This window comes from Grampus griseus (genome assembly GCF_964374135.1).
Source record: "Grampus griseus genome assembly, chromosome: X".
Classification (NCBI taxonomy): domain Eukaryota; kingdom Metazoa; phylum Chordata; class Mammalia; order Artiodactyla; family Delphinidae; genus Grampus; species Grampus griseus.
The window spans coordinates 42,172,337-42,195,925 of record NC_138999.1 but is presented as its reverse complement, the minus strand read 5'-3'; the positions used below and the strand labels follow the sequence as shown (position 1 = coordinate 42,195,925).

Here is a 23,589-nt window from a genome sequence, read left to right as displayed (position 1 = left end):
CAGGCCCTCCCTTGCCCTGGGCCCTCTTCCCTGCACCTTCCTACCCCACCCTCTAGGAAACCTTACCTGAGTCTCTGCTCCCTGATCTGAGCAGCTTGCTGGCACTTCTGCTTTGTATCATGGAGGCTTATAAGCATTGCTCATCTTTCCTGGAGTCTGGAGTTTGGTCACATCATCTCCAGGGTTCCAGAGCCCACCACTGTGCTCAACTTGGCTGAATGAAGGAAGGGGCGGTTTCCCAGCTCTAGCTTTGTCCCAAGTAACAAGGTTGGAGAAAAGCAAAACGGTCCTGAATTCCACTCCCCGGCCTCTGCCAAAACCTGGATTCCTAGAGAAAGCACACTTCTTGGTTTCTCTTACAATCCCCAGCCAGGTGTAGGTGGAAGGGGAGCAGCACGCCCATCCCCCACACAGATGCCATAAGTGTGTCCCCAAGGAGACATGTGCACAGACACCAAGATCCAAGCTCATGGGTACATCTGAACACCTGAGCACATGCCATGCATGGGCCCCTAGGGATACACGTATACACATGCCCTTACCCAGGCCCATGTCCACACATGAAACCACGCACACACATGGGCATGGGCCCCCAGAGTTGTACATGCACAGATAGTGAGGCCCAGGACTGTGGGCACACCTGCACCCACCCACCCACACACATGCACATTTATACAGGGCCCATGGGCCAATATACACCCGTGTACACACACATTTATGGGTGCCCAGGGGTACGCGTGCACAGACATCACAGTCCAGGCTCCTGGGCGCTAGTGAATCCATACAAACACAGATGTGCTTTCATGAACCCCCTAGGGGACATGAGCACAGACAGCCAGGCCCAGGCCGATGGAAATAACTCCAGCCATGCCTACACACATGCCCAGGCCCAGGCTCTCAGGGGTACGTGCTTACTGACACCCAGGCCCAGCCCCATGTGTGCACCTGGTCAATCACACTGGCAAATGCACCGGCACCCGGGATATACAAGCACAGACACTACACACACAAGCCTGGGCCAATGGGCTCCTCTGTACCTGTGCACTTACACACAGCCACGCATGTGCACCCTAGGGTACACCCATACACACACAGACACAAACACTCAGGCTTGCGCCCATGGTAATAGGGCTTTGAACACGAAATCTCCTGCATAAGCACATCCCAGTGTGTGTACATTATTGCTATTCACAAACACCCTGATCAGGGTACAGGCCTCCATGTCCCTGCTGGGCTCATCTGCACCCTAGCATCTCCACAGGTGCACACTTGTACTTGTGTAATGCACATACACACCTGCACCCAAACCAGCAAAGCCTGAATGCACATGCATGTACCACATATGCGTGCACATGTGAACACTGTAAATGTGCACACACAGACATAAGCACACCAGGCACGCATGCAAATAATTTCACACATGCTGGAATGCACACTGTGCACACACACGTCCATGTGGGCGTGCACACCCGATAACCCTTGGAAGCTTTCAATCACCAACTCTGCCTGGCTGGTAATTGCTTTCAGCTCCTGCGTCTGGCAGAACTTTCTTGTGAGATGCGGTCTGTGATCTATGATCCAGCCCAGCTTTCCCCAGCCCCTGCCACCTAGAGAGATTCAGACATTTGTCCCTAACCTTGGGCTGCCACCAAGCCTGAGACTACACCATTACAGCTACTCTCCCAAACCACGGCACCAGTGGCTCTAAACTGCATACGTGTTATGTGGGAGAACAGCCTGGCGTGAACCAGGTTTGGGTGGGGTTTTAGAAGGAGGCTTAGGGCGGTTCTGAAAACTCCCCAAACAATTCTTTTTTAAAAAAATTTTTATTACCCCCAACAATTCTTACTCATCTTGCAGTGTGGCTGAGGATGTCCTGTGGATACAGCCCCCAGAATCCCATCTGTGGATTTCACCCTGAGTTTCTCTGGCTACACATCCCCTCTCTGAGCTTCAGAGCCCCGTTCAGCTAGACAGGGAGACTGTGCTGAATTTTCCTTCTTTCACTTGAATGCCTGCTGTCCTCAGACATGGCCAAAATGAGTCTCCTGGAGTCAGATCTGAAACTGAGAGGCAAAGTATTAGTTTGCTCAATGTATTAGGGCTGCCATAACAAAATACCACTGACTGGGTGGCTTAAACAACAGACACATTTTCTCAAAGTTCTGGAGGCTGGAAGTCCAAGATCAAGGTGCCATTCGAGTTGGTTTCTGGTGAGGCATCTCTTCCTGGCTTGCAGATGGCCACCTTCTCACTGTGTCCTCACATGGCCTTTCCTCTGTGCACGTATGCATGGAAAGAGCTCGTTGGTGTCTCTTCCTCTTCTTATAAGACTCCCTCCAGTCCTATTGGATTAGAACCAACTCCTATGACCTCATTCCTCATTTAATTATGATCTCCTTAAAGCCCCCATCTTCAAAAACAGTCACATTGAGGGCTAGGGCTTCAACACATGAATTTGTAGGGGGACACAATTCAGGTCCTAACAGTCAACAAACAAAGCGCTACCTTGAGCTGTGGCAGGATGGCTACAGCTCCTCCTTTTCCTCAGATGCGTTCCTGAGACGTGTCTGTGCAGAAACCAGATGGAGAGGAGGAGTAACAACAGGCACGATCACAGCCCATCTTGTAGACATAGAATTCCTTACTGCTTGCAAAGTACTGCACTTAAAAAAAAGTCATATTTACTGAGGTATATTTTACATACAGTAAAATGTCTCCTTTGTAGCATACAGTTCTCCGAGGCTTGACAAACAAAACTAGTTGGTTAACTGCCACTAGTAGGAGAGAAGTTCTCTCACGTCAAAATAGTTCTTTGTGTGGCCACGCTGAAGTCAGCCCCTCCCTCCACCCCTAACTCCTCCCTGGCAACCACTGATCTGTGTGCTATGCCCACAGTTTTGCTTTTTTCCAGAATGCCATATAGGTGGAATCGGACAGTATGTAGCCTTGTTATTCAGGCTCCTTTCACTTAGCCTAGTGCATTTGAGGGTCATCTATGTTGGATGCATCAGTAGTTTGCTTTTCCTTGCTGAGTAGTAAGTGAGGATGTATCAGTTTCTTCATTTATTTGCCAGCAGTTGAAAGACATGTGGGTTGTTTCCAGGTTGGGGTGATTGCAAACAAAGCTGTTATGGATATTTGCATATAGGTTTTTGTATAAACACAAGTTTTCATTTTTCTTGGATAAATACCTATGAGTAGGATTGCTGGGTTGTGTGGTAGGTGTATGCTTCACTTCATAAGAAACTGCCTAACTGTTTTCCAAAGTGACTTAACCATTTAACACCCCTACCAGCACCATAGGAGAGTTTCAGCCTGGCCAACACTTAGTATGGTCAGTCTTTTTAAATTTCACCATTCGAATAAGTGTATAATGATATCTCATTGTGGTTTTAACTTGCATTTCTCGAATGATTAATGATGTTGAGCGTCTTTTCACATGTTTATTTGCCATCTGTATTTCCTCTTTGGTGCAGTATCTGTTCAAATCTCTTGCCCATTTTTTAATTGGGTTGTTGGTTTTCTTATTATTGAATTGTGGGAATTCTTTATATATTCTGGATACTGGTCCTTTGTCAGATAATGTATTTTGAAAATATTTTCTCCCAGTCTGTGGCTCATCCTTTCACTTTTGCATTATACATTTATATCTATTATTTTGTTACATTTATATCTATTATTTTGTTTCATTTATACTTTCAACAAGTATTTATTAAGTGTGCCATGCACTGCTCTAGGTACTAAAAACACAGAAGAGAACACAACAGGCACAAACACCTGTCTTCAGGGACCTCCCATGCTCAGTATTATTCAATAGGCAATGGAAAACACTAAATTAACATGTTAGATATTCTACTTGTCCCCTCACCCCCGGCAATCCATTCTCCCTCCTTCCCTGTCCTGCCCTGTGTCCCAGTGTGGACTTCATCAGCCATGCTCTGCCCCACCTGGCTTCCAGCGGGGTTGGCCAATGAGAGGCCCCGGTAGGTGACTGGACAACACAAGGACAGAGAAAGCCAGGTGTTCACTGGCTGGGGCTGGGTTCCAGCTTCTCCTGGGTTTCGGGAACACTGTTCCCGTTCCTGCCCCTTCAGGCCTAGGAATGGTGGCAGCACCCCTCTGATGCCAGTCCCTGGGTAGCTCAGCAACCTTACTGGTTTACTGAACTCTCTGCACCTCTGTAATTGTCCCTTCATTCAGGTCTCTTTGAAATTCCACCTGTGTGTGCTTTGTGTCCCTCCACCCCAAATGCAGTGCCCTGGCTGACTCAACAAGTAGATATATAATATACTATTAGGATGTACTAAGTGCTATGAAGAAAAACAAAGCAGGATGCAGGGATACAGAGGTCCTATTTTGGATAGTCAGGGAAGGCTTCCTAAGGAGATGATCTTTAAGCAGAGAAAAGAAAACGAAGGGGGAAGCCATGTAACTGTGAACGATGTACATATCTTGGGACAAGTGTTCAAGCACAGGGGAAACAGCAGGCGCACAGGCCCTGAAGTGGGAATAATGCTTTGGTGTGTTTGAGGAACATCAAGGAGGCTAGTGTGGTTGGAGAGAATAGGTGAGTAGAGATGCTGGAGAGATTGGCAGGGCAAGAATTATTATACTCATCTGCCAAAGGTGGAAACCCAGGGCCCAGGGAAAGGCAAGGCTGGCCTGAGGTCCCACAGTGAGGTCATTTTCATTCAATCCCCATGACTTCTCCCCAATATATCCTGTGTTTCTGGGGAACAGGAGGAGGGCTACCATATGCCCCAGTGAGAATGTACAGCCCCCTGGGGAGGCCTGTCAAGTGGTTATGGCCCTGGCTCCTGGGGCCCCTGCCCTCCATGGCTCAGCCTGATCTCTGATCTGACTTAAGGACTCCAGTCTGTCCTCACAGCAGCCAGAGGGTCCTGTTACAATCCAAGTCAGCCCACGGCCCTCCTCTGCTCAGAGCCCTGCTCTGAGATCTCTCTCAGAAAAAAAGACAAAGTCCTCCCCGTGGCCAGAGAGGCCCTACAGAACCAGGCCCTGTAACCTCTCCGACCTCACCTCCTGCCACTCGCGCCTCGCTCACTCTGCTCCCACTCTACCTCAAGTGTGCCAGGTATGCTCCTGCCTCAGGGCCTTTGCACAGGCTTTCCCCCTTTGTCTGGATTACTCTTTCTCTAGATGTAGCCCCTCCTGGGGTCACACTGACTGGTGTATGGATCCTCCCAGGGTCACATAGCCTGGGGTGTGGCCACTCCTGGGATCAAACAGATGACAGTGTAGACATTCATGAGGTCACTAGATTTGGGCGTAAGCAATCCTGGGGTCACACTGATTGGAATGTGGACCTCCTGGGGTCACACACTCGGGTGTGGAGGCTCTAGGGCGTCACACAGCCTGGTGTGTGGTCATGCAGGATGGGGCGTGGCCACTCCTGAAGTCTCATGGGCTGGGATGTGTTCTCCTAGATTCCTACAGATTGGTGGGTGGACACTCCTGGAGTCACACGGACTATGATCTGGTACCTTCTCACACAGGTTCAACTTTGGACACCATCAGAGTCACAAACTTTGGGGTCTGGACCACAGACTGGGACAATGACATGACTGAGGACACATACACTGGGGAGCCGCTGTAGTCAAAGGACTGTCGCGTGGACACTGCTAGAGTATCATAGGCAGGAGTGTCCACGCCCCAGTGTATGTAACACCAGGAGGACCCACAGTCAGCCTGTGTTTCTCCAGGAGACCTCTGTAGTCATGCTGCTTGCAGTGTGCCCTCTGCTGGGATCACACCAACCGCAGCAGAGATGCCTCTCAGGACAGGCAGATGGGGGTGGACAGTGGTGTGATCACACCGAATTTGGTGTGGGCATTCCTCCAGTCACACTGAATGGGTGACCAACGCCCCTGTGATCACAGACACTGGAGCATGGAGACTCCTTTGGTCACACAGATGGGGGGTATCCTCCCCTGGGTCACCCAGACTGTGGAGTGTAGACCCACCAGTAGTCACAGGCATGGGACTTTCATACTCCTGTGGTCACCCTCATGGGAGCACACCCTCCTGAGGCCACAGGCACTGGGTATAGACACGCTGTGCCAGCAACTGTGGGGTTTGGACACTACTGGGTCACATACACTCGAGATTGGACATTGCTTCTGTCACAGAAATTCAAGTGTGGACATTCCTGGGCCACGGAGACTGGAGCGTGGACACCTCTGTGATCACACAGTTTGAGATAATCACACTCACGGTGCCACTCAGACTGTGCTGTGGAACCTCCCAAAGTCACACAGACTAAGCCATTGCCACTTCTGGACTCTGACTGTGGGGTGGACACTCCTGGGGGGTCACAAAGGCTGGGCTGTGGACGTTTCTGTAGTCAAACATTGGGATGTGGACACAGCCAGGGTAAAACCCACCGGACCCATCTGGGGTCACAAAGACAAGGGGAGGACATGTTTATGGTCACACGCACTCAAGTGTAGACACCCCTCTGCTCACCTTGTTCGGGATGTGGACGCTTGTGGCATCATGCAGACTGGAGTTCAGCTACTCCTAGGGTGACAGGGATGACGTAGTAAATGAGCCTGTGGGGCCACAGAGACTGAGGTGGGGACACTCCTCGCTCCCACACCGAGTAGAAAGCTCTGGAGTTGCAGGCTGGGGAGTGACGCCCTGGTGGTCACAGATCCCAGAGCATAGAGACTTCATTGATCACACAGTCAAGGGTGTACCATCCTAGGGACACATGGACTGGGTGGTGGCCACTCCTGTGGTCACACAGAAAGTTGATCATCCTGGGGTCATACAGACTATTGTGTAGACCCTTCTGGAGAAACACAGGCTGACTGTGGGTCCTCCTGGGGTTACATACACTGGGGTGTGGACACTCCTGGTGTTTCAAGCGCTGAGGAATGATCACTCCTAGGGGACACTGACTGGCAGGTGGAAAGCCAACAGTGACCGACTGGGGTGTAAACAAACAATGCTTTCGTAACACAGACTAGGGGTGTGCTTCCCTCAGGACACACACTGGCATCTGGAGACTCCTGGGATCAGACAGAGGGGGTGGACATTTCTATGGTGACAGAACCTGACATATGCCACTGGTGAAGTCACCCAGACTGGGACGTGGGCACTGCCGCTGACTGACATACTTTGCAGTGGGCACCTCTGTGGTCAAACAGACTGGAGTTTTTACAACGCTGCGGTCAGAAGCTTTGGGATATGCACACTTATGGGGTCACAGACTATATTTTGAATACTCCAGGTGTCACACAGACTGGAGTGTACACCCTCCTGTGGTGACACAGACTACACTGTAGACACCCTTGGGGGGCGACAATGACTGAGGTGTGGTAACCCTGGGGGTTACAGCGACAGGGGAATGGACACCCATTGTTGTTACACAGTCTAAGCAATTGACAAACCTGCAGTCATCTGACCAGGACGTGTACACTTTTGGGGTAACACAGGCTGTGTTGCGGAAAGCCTGGGGTCACAAAGACTGGAGAATAAACAATCCTGTCATCACAGACCGGGGTGGAAACACTCCAGGAGTCACTCAGACTAAAGTACGTACCCCACTGGGGACACACGGGCTGGGACGGATGTACCTCTGGGGACAAACTGACTTTGGCGTGGAAAATTCTGGGGTCACACTGAGGGGCGTGGACACTCCTGGAGTCGCAAGACTAGGGCCACGCAGGTGGAGAGTGGGCACTCCTGAGCTCAGAGAGCAGGCCTAGGCTGGGTGGGCCTCTCCTCGGCCACACACTTGGGGGTGTGGACTCCACTGGCTTGCACAGACTGGGAATTAGACACTGCTCCCGTCAGAGAGACTTTCGGTGTATACTTTTGACGTTACACAGATGGGGGTGGACACCAGGGACACACAGCCCAAGGTGAGTATGCCCACAGGGTCCCAAAGGCTGGTGTGTTTACGCTCCTGGGAATTGAGACGTGGATACTCCTGGGATTATACAAACTGGGCTGTCCACACTCCTGGGGCGTCACTGACTCTAGTGTGGACACTGCTGAATTTACACGGTGATGGGTGTGGACACACCACCTTTTGTGTGGATACTTGTTTTACATTCCTGGAGTCACACAGACTGGGGTGTGGACATTCCTGTGGTCACACTGACGTGGGTGATAAGACTCCTGGGTTAACAAGCTGTGGTGTGGGCCCCCTGGGGTTAGACTCAGTATGGACACTCCCAGGGTCACAAAGTCAGGTATAGAAACACCTGGGGTCACAGACTGGGATGTCGGTAGTCCTGAGGTCAATGGCTGGTGTGTGGACAAAGAACAGTGATTTTCTAAAGATAAGCGAGTAAGCTGCGGAAGCCGGGTCTGCCCATGTAGCTCGTGTTTGTCAGCTCCTGTTTGCTAAAATATAGAAATTCAGGACGGCAGTCATGGCAGACTTTCCGATATTCCTTTAAGAGAGGGGTTCTTAATGTAAAAAATTTGCTCTGGGGAGTTCCCTGGTGGCCTAGTGGTTAGGATTCTGGGCTTTCACTGCCGTGGTGTGGGTTCAACCCCTGATCAGGGAACTGAGATCCCACAAGCCATGCAGCATAGCTAAAAAAAAAATTGTTCTGGGGAACCTTTGGCATCTGATCTGATCAAGTCTGTGGACCCCTTCATAGAATATTTTTGAAAGCATGCGTGTGCATGTGCATACACACACACACACGCTCAAATACACAGGATTATGGAAACTAAATAAACAGCATGGAGGTTCCTCAAAATATTAAATAGAACTACCATATGATCCAGCATTCCCCATATCCCAAATATATACTTCTGAGTATATATACAAAGGAGATGGAATCACTGCCTCTAAGAGCTATCTGCACCCCAATGTTCACTGCAGTATTATCTACAATAGCCAAGATATGCAAACAACCTAGGGATCTGTTGACAGATGAATGAATAAAGAAAATGCAGTATATGCATATGATAGAATATTATTCAGCCATAAAAAAGGAAACCCACCATTTGTGACTACGTGGACAGACCCTGAGGTAAGTATTATGCTAAATGAAATTAGTCAGAGAAACACAAATACTGTATGATCTCACTTATATGTGGAATCTAAAAATGGGTGAAGGTGGTCAAAAGGTACAACACTTCTAGTTATAAATAAGTTCTGGGGATGTAATATACAGCATAGTGACTATACTTATCAATACTATATTGTATATTTGAAAGTTGCTAAGAGAGCAAATCTTAAAACTTCCCATCACAAGAAAAAAAACTGTAACTATGTGAGGTGATAGATGTTAATTAAACCCGTGGTAGTCATCTTGCAATATACACATGTATCAAATCATTATGTTGTACACTTTCAACTTACACATTATATCAATTATATTTCAATAAAACTAGAAAAATAGTTACCATGTTAAAATGAAACAACACTGGGATGCTATATGAACTTTTTTTATTAATACATCAAATTTTAAGATCTTATTCAAAGTAGTGACCAATGTGAACAATATTTTAAGATGCCTGCAACGACTGTAACATAACATAAAAAAGTAACTGTGATCTGTATTGGTGGAAGTTGCAGGCACTGCTTTTACTATTGTGATTTGACGCCAACATTCAGATCCGGGGGTACAGCTAAAATTTCAGTTATATTTAGTGAAAATAAAGATGTAATATATCCCTCCATCAAATCCACACATAACCCTGACTTCTACCAAGGTTAAGAACCCCCGCTCTCAGGGTAAATTCTGGACATAATCAGGACACGGCTGGAAAGATTTAGAGAAGAGGCAAGACCCCACTCAAGAATCCCCTCTGCAGTGCAGACGGACATTCCGTGATGTTTCTTTCCTCGCTGTGTTCCTGGTGGTTGCTGCAGGTTCCCACTCGGAGCTTGTATGTTCAGGACCGGTTGATGAGATATTTGAAAACAAGTTCATCAACTCAAGTTCTGGTTTTCCTGACAGCAAACAGCTTCCGAGTCCTTATCAGATTGCCAGCTAACTAAAGGTCAAAGTAAAAGGAAGTTTTAAACCAAAATATGTTTCCCCACTGTCTTCTACTATAATCATTGTTTGCTCAGCTACTAACATTTTTTTGAAGTTTTTTCCTTTACTTTCATTGTGAACCATAACACACAGAAAAATGCATAAAACATATAATGTTCATTCTTTGATGTGTAGTTCTCCACTGCGAATAAACCAGGATTTAACGATCCATACTACAGCTATTGGATATTTGGGCTGTATCTAGTCTGGGGGTACTACAAATAGTGCTGGCTAGGAACATTCTAGTACTCATTTCTTAGGAGTGGAACTGGCACACATGCAGCTTTAGCAGATAATGCCTAACAATTTTCCAGTGGCTACACCATTATATGCTGCCATGGGCGTATTCAAGAGTTCCAACTGCTGCACATCCTTCCAGACGCTTAGTATTGTCAATCTTTTTAGTTCTAGCCTGCATTTCCCTGATGAGCAGCTTTTCATGTGCTTACTGGCCATTCTCATATTTTCTTTTCCTTACTGATTTATAGCAGTTTTTTAAATATCAAGGATACTATATATAGGGATTATAAATATCTCTTCCCATTGTGATTTGCCATTTCATTTTTTTAAAGATGTCTTTTTTACTTCTTATTTTAATGGAAGACTTGGTCTGAATAACCTGCAAAGCCATTGCCAGACAGGGATGTCCTCTAATGTGGTATCCTGAGTGTGCGAAGCCCTCCAGCACTGATAGGTTTAGCCCAGACTGTTCCAGGCAAACTGGCTCCTCACTGCTCCCTCACATACCAGGCAGGGTTCCACCTCAGGGCCTTTGTATTTGCTATTTCCTCTCCCTGGAATGCTCTTCCCCTAGATAAACACACGATTCCCTCCTTCATCTTCTTCAGGTCTCTGCTCAAACATTACCTCAGTGAGACCTTCCATGATAACATTTTCAAAAACTGCAAACTGCCACCTCCTAGAATTCTTGACCTCTTTACCCTGCTTTAAAAATTTCTTCATATCCCATATTACTTTTACATTTTATATATGTGTGTATGTGTGTGTGTGTGTGTGTGTGTGTGTGTGTACGTACATATATAGAGAGGTCAAGATAAATAGTTTGTGTATGTGTGGGTGGAAACTCCTGCATTTAGACTGTGTCACTGCTTATCACCTCTTTCCCAAACTAGAAGCTCTGACGGCCAGGATATTTGTCTGTGTTATTCCCTGCTCTATCTTCAAACCTAGAACAATGCCCAGCACACAGCATGTGCTCAATAAATGTTTACTGAGTACCTCAATATGTAAAATCCTTAAAGCAGTTCCTGGCACATAAGATCAGGTGTTTTAGTAAAGGTCTGCTGACTGAAATCTTACCAGCTGATGTAAAAATTTCAAAGGTGAAATTTTACTCAGTTTTTTCTTAAAGGTGCCATTTACTCAAATTCTTAGACAAAAAGGCAAATTTACCTTAACATCTTAAGGCGAACAGTTCATTTCACTGTCTTCCACCTACTCAAGAAAAAAAGAAGGGACTCAGATACTTGGCTAAGCTTTTCTGTTCACTGTACTTGGTTTTACCCATTGACTTTTATAGCTATTGGGAGGCAGGGAAGAGAAGTTTGTCCCAGAAACCATGTGATTTGGGGCAGAAGGAGGCACACGAGGAGGGGGTCACTGTGGGCACAGAGAAAGGGCATTAAGGGCTCTGGGCCCGTGTTTCCAGACCTCAGAGGCCAGCAGGGTGTGGTGCTGTGGGGCGGCCAGGGACTGGGGCAACGTGTCCACTGTGCTGATGGGGCAGTCCTGGGGGCGCATCTCCTTGGCCAGCCGCCCCTTCTTCTTCAAGGTGCAGGCCTCCTGGTATGGTGGTGAGATGGGGGGCTGCGTGGGCGGAGTATACTTGTATTCTGAGCCGTCCTCTAGCTGCAGGGACACATATTGGCAGGGGGTGGTGAGGACCTGGGAACCTAGGACAGCACCCCCCATCCACCCACTGTTGGCTGGGCGCTTACATCCAGTGGGTAACTGCGGTCCGAATCATATGCACTCAGGTCCCCACAGGTCACAAATGGTACAATGATGCGGGTGGGACCATCTAATTGGTTGAAATCTGGATCTGACAAGCAGGGAGAGATGAGGCAGGACAGGGCTGGGGTGTCTGGGAACAGTCGTGACTCAGGCTGCACCCAGGATGGGTACCGAGGCCTCCCCAACGTATCCACCAGCTACTCTTACCCTCCTTTACCAGAAATCCTTCATTTGGTTCAGATCACTTCCTCAGGGAAGCCCTCCATGATCACCTGTTCTAAAACACACCCCCCCAACCCACTTTTCTCCGACTGCACTTATGTCCACCTGCCATATACTGTCTGGACTTTGTCTCACTCAAGTGTGCCTGCCACAAGAGCCGCTCTGTGCTTTTTCCCTCTATGGGCCAGTCTGAAGGCCCTCACAGGATGACATTCCCAAACAGGGGTGGGGTTTCCACCTGGGGCGTGACTGAGTCTTCTTAGTCTAGAATCTCCGCAGACAAGTGGAGTCTCCCTTGGGGTAGGACTCAGGATCCTCCTGTGACAGACTTTTCACCAGGTCCAAGAGTTACCACTAGGCCACTGGGTTAAAGATCCTCCTGGGACAAAATATCCATATGGGGGTGGAATTTCCAGAGGATGGGGCTGAGGATCCTTTTGGGACAGAATTCCCCTAAGGTGCAGAGTTTCCACCAGGGGGTGGGGCTGAGGGCCCTCCTGGGACATAAATTCCATTGGTGGACAGACTCTCCCCAGGGATGGGGCCCAGGGCTCTGGCTCTCACCGTAAGAGTGGTCCAGCAGGGGTTTGGTCAGGTCCGGCAGGAAGCCCTCAGGGGGGTCATAACCCTTACAGACAGCAAAGGCCTCTGTGGGGATAAGGTGGAGTGAGGGGCGACTGCCAGCACCACCCCGTGCGGATGGGTCCCTGAGATGCGCACCCCCCAGCCTGGCCCCTCCACCCCACTGACCAATGCTGGAGTTCCGGCTGCTCTTGGGCTTGGCACAGAGCACGGTGGAGAAGAAGACACGCAGCTGACTGTAGATCAGTGTCACATCCCGGCCTCGGAAGATCTGCAGGGTGGGGAGGCAGAGATGAAGGCATGAGAATGACCTTTGGAGACCCCTCTCTACCCCCTACCAGGTTCCCTGAGTCTTACCTTGGCCACAAAGCAGCCCCCTGGCTTCAAGACATGTGTAGCAATATTCAGAGCCTGTGGGCAGGACAGATGGCTAAGGCTGAGGTGGAGACAGCCAGGAGGGGGCCAAACTGAGGCAGGGGCAGCCAGGGTTACTCACGGCTAGGAGGAGCTGGGCCTGCATATACTCATCAACATCATGGAGGCCGGTTACTGCATCAAGAGAACAGCATTAGGGGGCCTTCCAGTCTAGCTATGCTCCTGTTCTAACCTCCCAGAGAGGTTAGAGAGCTATAAAAACGTTTCCTAGGCTCTCTTACTGCTAAGGTTCTGCATGCAAATACTACCTGCCAACTAGATGCGTACTCTGAGCTCCTAACCCTTAGGCACTCATTTTTATTCTCAAAACCACCTCAGGCGCGAATATTGTTATCATCATTTCTACCTCCAGTCCAGACTGTTCCTCTTGACTCCAGACTCAGATCAGAACGAACATCTCAGACTCAATACATCCAAAAACAAACTCCCGATCTTCCTGTCCAAACCTGCTCCTCCCATCATCTTTCCCATCTCATCTGATCCTTCCAGTTGTTCAAGCCAAAAATCTTCGAGTTACCTTTGACACACACCCACCCACCACTCTCTCCTCACACCCACATTTAAGCCATTAGCAAATCTTCTCAACTCCACCTGGACGACTGCAGCGGCCTCCCCTCCCCAGGTCTCACCCCTCACACTGCTCACAGCAGCCAGAGGGATCCTGTCACAACCCAAGTCAGGCACGGCCCTCCTCTGCTCACAACCCTCTCATGGTTTTCCCCATGCTCTCATCTCAGTGAAGAAGCCAAAGTCACCACTGTGGCCCAGAAAGATCCACACAAGGATCTGTTCTCACCTCCTACAACTCTCCTGCTCACTCACTCTGATCCAGCCACGCTGATCTTGCTATACCTCACACATGCCAAGCACCCTCCTACCTCAGGGCCTTTGCATAGGCCAATTCCTTTACCTGGATTGTTCTTCCTCCAGACGTGCCCCTGGCCCATTCCCTTGACTCCTTTAGGTTTCTGTGCTAAAGCCAATGAGGCCTTCCCAACTTTATTTAAAATTCCTACAGGTACTCCCCTCTTCCCTCTCCTTTTCATTGACATCCCCATGGTACCTATCACCTTTTGACAGGCTACAAAGCTCAATCACTTGTTTCTCTTCTGTCTGCTCCCACTAGAACACCAGCTCTATAAGGTCAGAGATTAGCAGAATTTTATTCACAAATATTTTCCCAACATGTACAACAGTGCCTGACACACAACAGGTGCTCAGTAAATGTGCTGAATGGATGGATGGCTAACTAACTGAAAATAAAAAAAGAAAAAGAGTGAACACTAAGATGGAATTGGACAGTTGCAGAGAGATGAGCAATAAGAAGATGAAAGGGTGGACAAAACCCAAATGGTAGAGTACGGGGAGGGAGAAGACAGAGGCAGAGAATAGGAAACAGAGGTAGGGAGAAGTTGCTAGATATAGGAACAGCTGACAGTGGAGAGGAGAGGCAGTAAAAGAAGCCAACAGAGGCGGGACATACAGAGAAGGACACACATAGGGCCCCCGCCTGGCCTCCCAATCCCTGCTGTTTACCATCAGGAGCCCCGTCGCACACCACTAGGTCCGCGGGGCAGCCCTCAAAGTGCTGGATGATCTCCTTGGCAGTGGACAGCTATGGAAAAGAGGGAGGATGAGTGGCCCCAAAGCACCCCCTCCGCAGCCCTCTAACCCCACCTGCCCTTGGCCCTGGCCCGCAGCCCCTGGGTCAGCCAAATTCTCAGGCTTTGCCTAAGACCAGGCTCCATCTCTGGGATCATTTTTTGCTGTCTCTCTGTGATGATGACAGGCTGGCTCTGTTTCTCTGCTGTTACACTCTCTTGGGTTCTCTCAGTTACTCCATCTCTGTCTGTCTTTCTCAGTCTGTTTGTCTTTCTCTTTCTCTCTTCCACTTGCCGTAGCCCACAGGTTGGGGGGCCTTTGCCCAGGATACACCCCAACACCCAAAGCCATGCTCTCACCTGGGTGATATCCCCCTGGATCTGTAACACACCTGGTAGTGGAGCCATAGCCTGAAGGTCCACGGCCACCACGTGGCCGGACCCCTGGCCCCTGTGGACAACATGGTCCATGTCAGCCCAGTTATCACTCCTGGTCCACCCTCCATCTAACCTGCCCTCCCACTCTCCCATCTGGGACTCCACACTCACCCAATCTTCTGGCTCAGCACCTGGCTCCAGCTGCCCGGGGCCGCGCACAGGTCAACTGCCCGCGTCACACCTGAGCACACACAGGAAGGTGTAGTGGTCAGCTGCACCCACCTCTCCAACCTGGGACCCTACAAAGTTCACCCCTTTCCCCTGGGGAGCACCCGTATCTATCTGCTGCCTAGATGCCCAGCTCCTTTCACATACCTGCCCATCTTCCTGCCTGGCCCCTGCCCCATAGACCCTCCAAGTCAGCCCACCTACCACAGGGAGCTCTGTAGGCCTAGCCCACTTGTCTATTCCCTTCGCCCACCCCATCCCCCCGTGACCCGCCCGCCAAGTGGGGACCTTGGAAGAGTTGGAATTCCTCGTCAAGTTGTAGCAGCTTGAAGGCACTGCGGGCACGCCAGCCATTCTCCTTGGCTAGGCGGTAGTAGACATCCCGCTTATCCTTTGACGTCCGTCCCATCTCACACACTGTTTGCCCAGGGACCTGCCAACAGTAAGCTGACGCCGCCCTATATCAGTAAGTGGGCCATCACCTACCTCTGCAGGGCAGCGAGAACCACAAAAACTAAACCGGGCTCATCTGATCCATGTGACAGCTCACTCAACAGGTGGGAAGGCTGGAGCCCAGTCACTAACCCCAATGACCTCACTGAGCCTGAAGGACCCCACCACTGAGCTCTCAGGCTCCATCACTAACCCCACAGATCCCCCCCAAAGATCCCACAAACCCAACCCATATCTCATAGATGACCCATTACTGACCCTGTCCACCTCCCACTGCTGTCACTCACACACCACATATTAAACCCCACTATCAACCCTTCTCTGCCCACCTTACCCCCAATAACATCTTACTGTCTTCCCAGCTCTCCTCATTGCCCCTAGAGTCATATAGCCCTACTAGCCCCCCATTAATCCCTTGTTTTCACCCCATTATCCTCATACTACCTCACTGCACTCCCCACCTCCTTAATCTCTCTCCCCTGAAGTGATTAGGCCCCCAATAATTCCCTTATTACTACATCTTTATCACCGCCCCCCCATTAATGCCTGGAGAATCATGGCCTATTAGTCCCCCATCGAGCTCTCAATTACTATGATTTATCAGTCCCCATTAACCTGGCCCTCCAACTGATCCTTCATAGATCACACCACTAGCCCCTTGTAACCCTTCACTACCACACATTCATGTTAATCCCTGATAATCATACATCAGTTCCACATTCTCCCCTCACTGCCCACCTTTATCCCCACCCAACGATCACTTGATGATCACACCCAACAGCTCACTATTACCCCCTCTTTGCTCACTCTGCTCCTATTAATTCTTCAATGATCATACCATCATCACCCACTAAAATCTTTTGATTACAACACCCCTTCAGCCTCTCATTCTCTCTTCTTTGATCACTACTCCCATTAGTTCCTTGATCATGACTTTTACTGGCCTCTATTATTCCCTCCACGGTCGCACCATTATCCTTTCAATCACTATGCCCCACCACTCTTTAACCCGTTGAATATCATACCTCCATCAGTCCCTCAAGGATCACACTCCTACCTACCTCCCATTATCTTCTAGTTGCCCACTCTACCATCCCCTCATTAATTAACGAACACATCCCATTGGCCCCCTTGAACACATCGACTAAAACACGCCTTTTAGCCCTCACCGATTCCCCAATAACACTCCCACCAGACCTCTATTACACCCACGCAGCCCACCAAACCTCCACACCCACCCATTAACAGCCCTCTGGCTACACCGCCGGTCCCTCCTCCTCATTACCTGAAAGCCCAAGTCCCCAATGGGACCACAAGACCGGCTCCGCCGGTATCTGGACCTCTGCGCCCCCCCGCCCACCCCCAGACCATCCCGCATGAGTGGTCCCCTTCTCCAGACAAACCTTGGGTCTGGAGCCTACCTGGTGCCAGCTGCCCGGACTACGCAGCTGCAGCGCCGAGGGCGAACTTGCCTCCTTCCCTCACCGGCGGGACAACGCAGGCATGCCTCAACCGTCTTGGCCGGGACCCAAGTCCTCCGCGCCCCAGGGCCTACCTTAAACTTTCGGAGTGGGGAGAAGCGGAACGAAGGAGGCCGGTCCGCAAGCAGCCGGAGCCTCGGCGAGAGCGCAAACCGGTGAGAAGTCGTAGGGCTTCAGTCTGTATTCTAGTTGATCCGAATGTCTGTCGCGCATGCCTAAGGGCAACCAGAGCGTGGAAAGCCTGTCATCGTGGAACGCGGTAGCTCGCGCCAAGCGGGGACCAGACCTGAACGTACCACGTGAGTTCCGCCATCTCGCGCCGACGTAGCCGGTCGGGCGAACTGCCGTTCCCAGCATGCAACGGGCGCGAGTAAAGCGCCAAAGTCGCGCACGGCATGGCTGAACCGTCGCGAGGCACGAGAACTGACTTTGTTCTTTTGTTACAGTGCGAAAATCGACGTACTCTCCGCCCCTCCCTTCTTGTACAATAGTATTCCTTGAACCTGTGGACTACATTTCCCAAGATACAACGCGCGCGGCGGCACCTATTTATTTTTCGCACGCCGCGAAGTGCAATCACCTCTGGGGTAGCGAATTTGAGAGGAAGGAGAGTGCGTTAATTAAGTGCGCGAGCGCGCAGAAGCTGCTCGGCTGCAATTTCAAATCCCACTTCCGCTAACTGATAGCGCCTTCTGACTGTTACCGTCTCAGACCTGCGGTTTCTTCTTCTGTAAAATGGGGATGACAAGTAGTTCAGACTCCAGAGAGAGTCATTGGCAGGATTAAATAGGTGTAGTTCCGCACACTGTAATTCTGTGTTCTTCAAACACTTTTAACTCGGACCTAGAAAAAAGACTGCATCTCGACCCAGTGCACAAGCAAATATAGTAATGGAAACATTTGTTACAGCGTTTACCATGTGCCAGGCACTCTTCTGAGTGCTCTCAGTGGTGTGCTGGTAAATGGTTAACAATCAGCTCTTTAGGTGGAGAGGGAGAGGAAGCCCTGATTTCTAACATTTGCCAGTTTCCATGGTTTACATACTATCATCTTGTCAAATTTCAACTTACCAAGGTGTAGTCACGAACACAGAGTCTTGGAAGAGATGCACTAGTGCACCATTGTGTATTATTTCTACAGTACAATTAAAATAGGGATAAATGATCTCAGGAGCATAGAAATAATGAAATGTAGTAAAATAATAATTAAGAAGTGATGAGTTTTGAGTATCACCTTTTAAAATCTAATTTATTTAATTATAAGTTTACATAATTTCATTTTTAATAATAGCTGTGTTTTCCCCAGTTTACAGATGAGGAAAAGGAGACAAAGGAGAATATATATATATATATTCTATGTGTAAACATATGCCATTTACTGCGTATGTGATGATATAGAAATATATAGTGATGTCTAATATTTACTAGTATATAAATTATATATTAGCAAATAAATATAAATATGTCATGTGGAAATATATCTATGCTTTTTTGTATAGTTTATAAAATATACATATCTTATATAAATGTATATGCTGATATATATATATAAATCTGCTAGTATCTATACATATCTACTTACTAAAGTAACTACTAAATGAAATATACTATTAAGTATATAAATATGTTATGTCAGGTGATGATAAAAGCTATGAAGGATAATAAAGGAGGGTGAAAGGATTGGAGAGTAACAGGGATTGAATTGCTATTTTAGACAGTGTGTTCAGGGAAGGCTTTCTGACGAGGTGACATTTGAGCTGAGACCTGAAGGGGAGCACACCCTAGGAGTATTTGGAGGAAGAGCATTCCAGGCAGAGGGAACACCAAGTGCAAAGACCCTGAAGTGGGAATGAGCTTGGCGAGTATTCAAACAACTGAACGATAGATTCATCATTCCTTAGAAATGTGAGCTTCGCTAGGCAGGGGTTTCTGTTGTTTTGTTCACTGCTGCCTCCCTGGCGCCTAGAATAAGGCCCGGCACACAGGTGGTGTTCAATAGATGTTTGCTGAATTCACCCTTTTGTTGCTTTGTTCCTTCACTCTTTCCGTAGTGGTGTGCTCTGCATTTATGTGGGGCCCTGGGAGGAGGTGTAGACAGCCGCGCAGAGACCCTGGAGAGCCAGGGAGGAAGTCAGAGCTTCTCAGCGGAGTTCAAGGGCATTGTGGGGGGCGGTGGGAACATGGCTCCCCTGCAGAGGTGAGCAAGTGTGAGAAAGCAAGGGTTCAAGCCACCAGGCGCTGCTCCACAGAGAGGAGGGGGTGCCAGGCAATGGGGGCCCATGTTCACCCTGTGGGATGCTTCCTGTTTTCTTGCCTCTCACAAAGAGGATGTTTAATTTTTTGCAAAGAAACTTGCTTCCTCCAGCAGGGCTGGGGGGATTGGGGGACAGGAGCCAGGCTCTGAACTCCCCAGGCTCTTCCCGAAGTGGGGTGTCCGCCTGCAGCTCCCACCCAGCACCCCACTGAGTGTAAAGGTGTCCTCCCCTCAGCCTCCTGAAAAGGTCAAGGAGAGGGGAGCTGCCAGGCCGGCCCTGTGCTGGAGGGCATCTTACCACGTGAGGGAAAGACGGGGGTGGTCCAGGTGCAGGGGACCAGACACTGACTCAAAAAGCCTTGCCGTCCAGGGGCTGCTTTGAGGGACGGAAGTGTTATCCGTGGGGAGCCTGCATGAAAGGAGAGATTAGAATCCAAACCCAGCTCAGTGGGGGGATGCCTTCACTCGCAGAGAAGAGTTCATTAATTCCTTTCACAAAGATGTTATTGAGCGATTACTGTATGTCAAGCATTGTTCTTAGCGTTTCACCTGTATTAATTCATTCAATCTTCCCCATGACGCTGAGTTAGGCAGTAGTAAGCCCTGTGGGAAGCTGAAACAGTGAGGTTTCGAAACTTGCTCCTGGCCGCACAGCTCCTAAGTTGCAGAGCTGGGAAAGCTTGCGTTGTTAACTGCTTTGCTCCGTGGCTCCCTCCCCTGAAGACTGCTGAGCAGTGTTTTAATGAAAAGCAGGGGTCTGCTTAGAAGAACTGACAAGATCCTAAACTGACTTTTAATAGATTCGATAGGAATCCCAAGTGTCCCACGAGGGTCTGCTTTAATGAACCAACAAAAGCCTTAAATGACCCTGAGAAAGGGCCCTACTTTGATGAACGAACAAAGCGTTCTTATCCCTGGCACGGCCTCAAGGCCTCTGTCAAGCTTAAAGACATCTGTTCCTTCTAAAGCAGGCTGCCTCTGCAGCCAGATTTCACTTTCCCTTTGTTTTTCCTCCTACCAGCATATGTGGAACACCTGCTATTTGCAATGCCCTGAAACTTAGCTGAGCTATGGGGTGCAGAGCTGGATGAAGGTTTGCCCCTCCCCTAGAAGAGTTCACTCGGCAGAAATAAAAATAATGATGATAATGTGACACTTGATAAGTAGCATTCATTGACCTCCAGCTGTGTGCCCAGGTGGCCTTGTGCTGGGCAATGTTGGAGGGCAGGGCTGGCCCTTGGAGGGGAGGACAGTGATCAGAGGAGGAAGCTGCTCTGGGAGGTGGTGGGTGAGGGCATCTGTTTTTTGTTGAAGTTTCACTAGTTCTTTGGATGGGACACTTCAAACTTTTCTTGGAATCTAGACACCTGCCTAACCAGTCCCCGTCCCCCGCCCCTTAGTCATTTGGGCCAAGGCCTCTGCTGACAGGTGTCTCTTTCCCTGGCTGGCCTGAAGCACAGATGTTTAATGGCTCTCAGGGGGGAAGAGGAGAGAGACGAGAGACACGGAGTAGGCCGGGATAGACGGTGGAGTGGCGTGTGTGTGTGCACCCGCTGGCTTGTGCCCGCGCGCCTGTGTATGAATACCCTGAGGGTATCTCAGCTACCTGTACATGTTCCCAGCAACAAACACATGTATGTGAGTTCCACGTGTGTCTTACTATGTTACTTGCCTGGTTGTGTCTTGTGTCTATCGCTGCCTATCCAACTCGTGTGTTTCCTTTTTGACAACTGTGTGTTGGTCCCATCTGCTTGCGCAATTCATCTATATGGGGCTGTGTGTGTGTGTGTGTTCCCTGGGTGCTTATGTGTCTCCTTTGTAATGCTCGTGGGTGAGAAGTGTGTTTATCTGTCTCTCCTCTGTGTGTGTGTCTCCGACGTCTGTGTGTCTTTCTTCTCTGGCACCATGTTTGCCTCTCTCCTCGGTGAGTGGCTATAGGTGTGTGCTCCCTAAGGGCATTTCTTCTGGTGCCAGTGTATGTTCCCTTGTTTCCTCTTCATGCAGCTTTAGGTGTATTTTCTGCATTTCCTCTTTGTAATGATAGTGAGTGTACTCTCTGCATCCCTGTTTTTCCAGTTTGTGCGCCTACATATGCATTCCCTGTGCGTGTCTTCCCCGACTTGATTTGTGTGAATAGCTGTGTATACACGGCTGTGTGCACCTATCTGCTTGAATGCAGTTGTGCACGTGTCTGTAACTGCGGCTTCTCTGTCTGTACAATCGTGTCTGCCTGTGGGTGCCTCTCTCTCTGTGACCAGAGCTGTATGTGGTCGCAAGTTCATACACAAATTCACATGCACAGAGGTATCATGATAGAGGCTGAACCTGGACGTTGGCCTCCAGGGTCATCTGAACCTGGAATCACGTGTGTTGGAGATGCTGGGCCTGTGTATGATGTTGTCGGCTCTGTGGAATCATATCTGTCTGTGTGCTCTGGCTCCGTGTGTGGCTGTGAGTCTGTGTGTGATTTGCCTGTTGGTTCTCTTTGGTGTGGCTGTGAGTCCGTGGGTGACGATGTCTGTGAGTCTGTAGTGGCTGTAAAGCAGTGTGAGCCTATCACTGCATCCGTCTGTGATCTCTGTGTGCGGCTCAGTGGGTGATGATACTTATCAGACTAAGTCACTCTGTGTGGCTATATGTGGCTGTCCCATGGCCTGGGCTCTCCATGTGCCATCTGCGCGTGTTCGTATTGGTCAGCCTATATTCTCTGTGTGTGGCTGGGAGTCTGCATGCGAGTTTGTACCTCTGTGGGTGATGGCGAGCCTGCCTCCATCTCTAAGCCCCTGGATGGGGCTGTGATCCCTGACTGTGCGGGAGTCTCTCTCCTGCTGTGGGGAAGTGAACGCCCCATCCCTCACCCTCCTCCCACTGCGAGTGGGGTGGGAGCCTCCAGGCTAGCTTTGAAGCCCCAGCCAGCCCCTGGCCTTTCCGGGAATTCTGTGCTCCCTGTGGGGGGCGGGCAGGTGGGTGGAGGGGCCGGGACAGAGGCCTCTTGTCCACCTGGGCCACAAACAGCCCAGTCGAGTCGGGCCTGGACCCCATGTCCACCCCGCCTGACTTCCTGCGGGAGACACATGCTTTGCCTGGGACAGACATGCCTGTCACATGCCCGAATGGAGTCAACTGACAGACCCCTATTTAAGAGAGACAGGCAGACAGACAGTGGGGCTCCTCCGTTAGGGTGTGGACAGGCTCCACCCAATGCCTAGGCTGGGGTCCAGGACTTCAGGGTGTGCCTAGTTTGCAGACAGTGTGTATCCACACTCCCCGCCCAACTACAAGTGCCCTCCCTGCCTCCCTCTGGGGACCCCCCCAAGATCTAGGGTCCTCTCTCGGCTGGGCTGTCTGTCTGATGTCAGCCTCTGGTGGCCTGGCTGTGCCTCTCCCTGCACCTGTCCCACTGCTGTCCCCAGGTCTGTCTGCTCCTCTGCCTGAATCTGACTTTCTCTGCCTGTTGCCACCTGCCCCTCCATGTGTCTCTCTGCCTCAGCAGGACTTGCTCTGTCCCTTTGAGCCAGTGTGTCTGTTCCTAATCTCTGTTTGGGGATGTGTCTGGCTGTGTCCACCTGTCCATCTGCATTCATCCAGGAGCTTGCGAGAGCCTCTCCTTGCCCACCGTTTCTGAGTCTCTTTCTTCGCTGACTGCCCCTCTGCCTGTCTACCACTCCCTCATACCCTTTCTGTCCCCTCCTGTTGTCTGTCCTTGTGCTGTTTCTTCTGCCTGCCTGTCTCTATTTGGGATTGTTTCTCTTCCTATTTCTGTCTCTCCTCCTGCCATCCATCCCATCCCACTGTATGTCTGACCCCTGAGTCAGTTCCGTCTGTCCCTCTCTCTAGGAGTGGATCTACTCCCTTGATCTTTCAGCCCATCTCCCCCACCTCCCCCGAAACCTCTGTTTCCCTCCATGTGGGTTCAGATGAAGGGAGGCACACCTCCCCCCGACTTCC

At 49.8% G+C, this 23,589-nt stretch overlaps 1 protein-coding gene across 6 annotated transcripts; it reads right to left on the bottom strand.

Annotated features, from left to right (window-relative positions):
- Positions 1–9,429: 9,429 nt before the first annotated feature.
- On the bottom strand, positions 9,430–17,714 carry FTSJ1 (FtsJ RNA 2'-O-methyltransferase 1). 6 transcript variants are annotated; one of them, XM_082681020.1, is made up of 14 exons: positions 17,685–17,714; positions 17,463–17,603; positions 15,743–15,901; positions 15,398–15,467; positions 15,209–15,299; positions 14,784–14,862; positions 13,309–13,361; positions 13,170–13,223; positions 12,981–13,083; positions 12,795–12,878; positions 11,993–12,096; positions 11,706–11,903; positions 11,448–11,489; positions 9,430–9,990 (listed from the first exon to the last, which is right to left on the bottom strand). In XM_082681020.1, the coding sequence occupies exons 3-13, from the start codon at positions 15,861–15,863 to the stop codon at positions 11,457–11,459; spliced, it is 990 nt and encodes a 329-aa protein (XP_082537146.1). In that variant the 5' UTR covers positions 15,864–15,901; positions 17,463–17,603; positions 17,685–17,714; the 3' UTR covers positions 9,430–9,990; positions 11,448–11,456. The 6 variants fall into 6 exon arrangements, with proteins under 6 accessions (XP_082537146.1, XP_082537148.1, XP_082537147.1 ...); XM_082681022.1 differs by having other exon boundaries at positions 11,993–12,090; positions 17,463–17,704; XM_082681021.1 differs by lacking the exons at positions 17,463–17,603; positions 17,685–17,714 and adding an exon at positions 17,329–17,458.
- Between the last annotated feature and the right edge of the window lie 5,875 nt (positions 17,715–23,589).